This window comes from Penaeus vannamei, chromosome 35 (assembly GCF_042767895.1).
Source record: "Penaeus vannamei isolate JL-2024 chromosome 35, ASM4276789v1, whole genome shotgun sequence".
Classification (NCBI taxonomy): domain Eukaryota; kingdom Metazoa; phylum Arthropoda; class Malacostraca; order Decapoda; family Penaeidae; genus Penaeus; species Penaeus vannamei.
In genome coordinates, this window is record NC_091583.1 from 1,740,047 (window position 1) to 1,742,546 (window position 2,500).

Sequence of the window (2,500 nt, forward strand, 5' to 3'; positions counted from 1 at the left end):
GCTTCTGATTATCAATATTATTATCGTCATCATCATTATTATTGTTGTTTTGTTGTTGTTGTTGCAGTTATTATTATTATTACTATTACTCTCATTATATTTCTTTAGCGTAAGTGTTAACATTATTATCATTATTACTATTATTATCATCATTATTATTATTATTGTTATCATCATTATTATCATTATTGTTATTATCATTATTATCATTATTATTATTTTCATTGTGATCATTACTTCTACTGCCAATGTAATTGATCTTTCTGTTATTATCATCATCATTATTGTTATTATCAGTATCATTATTACTATTATTTCTATTAAGATGATGTTGATGATGATGATGATTATTATTATCATTATTATTAGTAGTAGTACTATTATTATTATTACTATTATTAATATTATCATTATCATTATTGTTTTTATTATCGTTATAATGAGTATTATTATTATTATTACTATTATCATTATCATTATTACTAACATCATTACTATTACTAGTATTGTTGCTCTTGTTATTATTATCAATATATCTTATCATTATCAGTATACTTGTTGGTATTGTTATTCTTATCATTATTATTATTAATAGAATAGTAGCTTAAGTAGCAGTAGTAGTAGTAGTAATAGTACTAGCAGTAGTAATAATACTAGTGGCGATGGTGATGGTAGTAATAGTAGTGATAGTAGTGGCACGAATTATATTAGCAGTAGTATCCTTTTCATTATTCATTTACTTCCGATTTTCAAATCCACTTCCTTCGCCTACTAACAGTCATATGACATCGCTCTTTTAACTTTCCAATATCACGAGCATCTTTGCCCTCTTTCTCACCGCCTCTCCGACCTCGCGTCCCCTTCTCGTCCCTTTCCCCTCTTCTTATCCATCCCCGTTAACTCCTCCTACTCCCCCTACGGCTTCCTTCCTCCCGGTCATCCTATTCTCTTACTCTGATTCTTGTTTCCTCTACATCTGTTCGTCCCTTCCCTCAAACAGCCCATACGTCACATGCCCAGCCTCCTCCCGTCAGTCATGCCACCTCCTCATCATCCTTCACGCCTCCCCCACCTCCCCTTCCCCCCCCCCGGCCATCCTGGAGGTCGCGCAAGGACACTGCGCAGTGCGGGCATGAGTCTCATTCGGGCTCTGGCAGTGGCGCCGGTCGGACGTGGACGCTGAGCGGAAGGTGCTGGCAAGGACGACTGCTCTCTCTCGGACTTCTCGCTTCTTTTCCCACTTGTTATCGAACTCCGTGACGGTACGTCGTCTGTCTGTCGTGTCCGAAGTAACAGTGTTTACAGCAAATAGTAAGTGGAAGCGATTTTCCCTGCGACGAAAATTGGTAGTTCTTTTCGGTGTGTGTTCATCGGTAACGTCTCATTGACATATTTTCCCCTCGAGTGCTCGTCGACGCCAGAATACAACTCTCTCTTCCAGTCAGGATGAAGATGTGGGTGGCGGTGGTGGGCGTGCTGGCGCTGGCATCCGGCTCATATTCGACCTTCGTTTATCCTGCCGATGAGGACAGCGTGCTACCTGGCGTGAGGACTATGCCCACGCGAAGGAATCCAGGAAGAGAGATGATCCACTTCCCCACGGACGACCTCGCCAGCCCTGTGAGGCACGGGGGCGCCGCGCCAGTGCCGCTTCCGGACCCGCAGCCGGAGATGGCGGATCTGCCCGACGACCTGCACGCGGTAAGTGCCTCTGGAAACGCGAAGGGCCGAGGCGTCCCTGCGCCCAGGGATCGCCTCAGGGCTTGTTGACGACGGCGGGCGATAAGCATCCTGGAAAGTCCGTGGTGCCAAGAGGGCCAGCAGTGGCGTCGAGAGGGAGGGAGGAAAGCGGCAGCCACCCCGGGGCCGCTTCATGCCTACTGGATGTTTCCCTGCGGCCGAACATTCGGTTGAAATGACAAAACAATAAGTTCCACTTGCGATCATAACAAAATTCCCGCTTTCTGACAAATCAATGATATTATTATAACTGAATATCGATTTCAAGATGACAAGAAATCATCGCCAGCAACATCAAGGACCACGAACAACCATCGAAAATGTATTGAAAAAAAAAAAAAAAAAAAAAAACGTGTGATTAAGGTCACAGGTCCCACGCCCATGGATTACCAAAAGGCTCAGCTCTCGGCGCGTCTGGGGACCAGCAGCCTGGGGGGGGGGGGGGACACGAGTAGGAGAGAATGGCCGGTTTAGGAGGGCCCGTAGCAGGGGGGGGGGGTCAAACATGCCTCACTCCAGTGTGCGGCCCGAGAACCATTGCTAATTCAGTCTTACAGTCGGTCGTTTTACATGATCAATTTAGCCAGTCCTTCGTCTTTAAGGTTACCACACACATTTTATTTCCATTATTTTATCTTTTGCAAAGAATGAAATATCCCGTGTCCCCCGGGGTGATCAGAAGTGGCCCCGGGGTGATCAGAAGTGGCCCTGGGGGACAAGATCTCTTAGCCTGTGAAGCTATGATCGCCATCAGGGAAGA

The 2,500-nt window shown here is 44.8% G+C and overlaps 1 protein-coding gene across 7 annotated transcripts in view; it reads left to right on the forward strand.

Annotated features, from left to right (window-relative positions):
- The first annotated feature begins 1,108 nt into the window (after nt 1-1,108).
- Nucleotides 1,109-2,500, forward strand: part of LOC138859387 (platelet-derived growth factor subunit B-like) — an 18,270-nt gene continuing 16,878 nt past the window's right edge. For 2 of the 7 annotated variants that reach the window (XM_070114294.1, XM_070114299.1), the window contains exons 1-2: nt 1,109-1,262; nt 1,442-1,701. In XM_070114294.1, coding sequence (XP_069970395.1) covers nt 1,447-1,701 — 255 coding nt within the window. In that variant the 5' untranslated portion in view covers nt 1,109-1,262; nt 1,442-1,446. Of the gene's footprint in view, nt 1,360-1,441; nt 1,702-2,500 lie in introns of all 7 variants that reach the window. The other 5 variants (XM_070114296.1, XM_070114300.1, XM_070114295.1 and 2 more) reach the window with 4 other exon arrangements.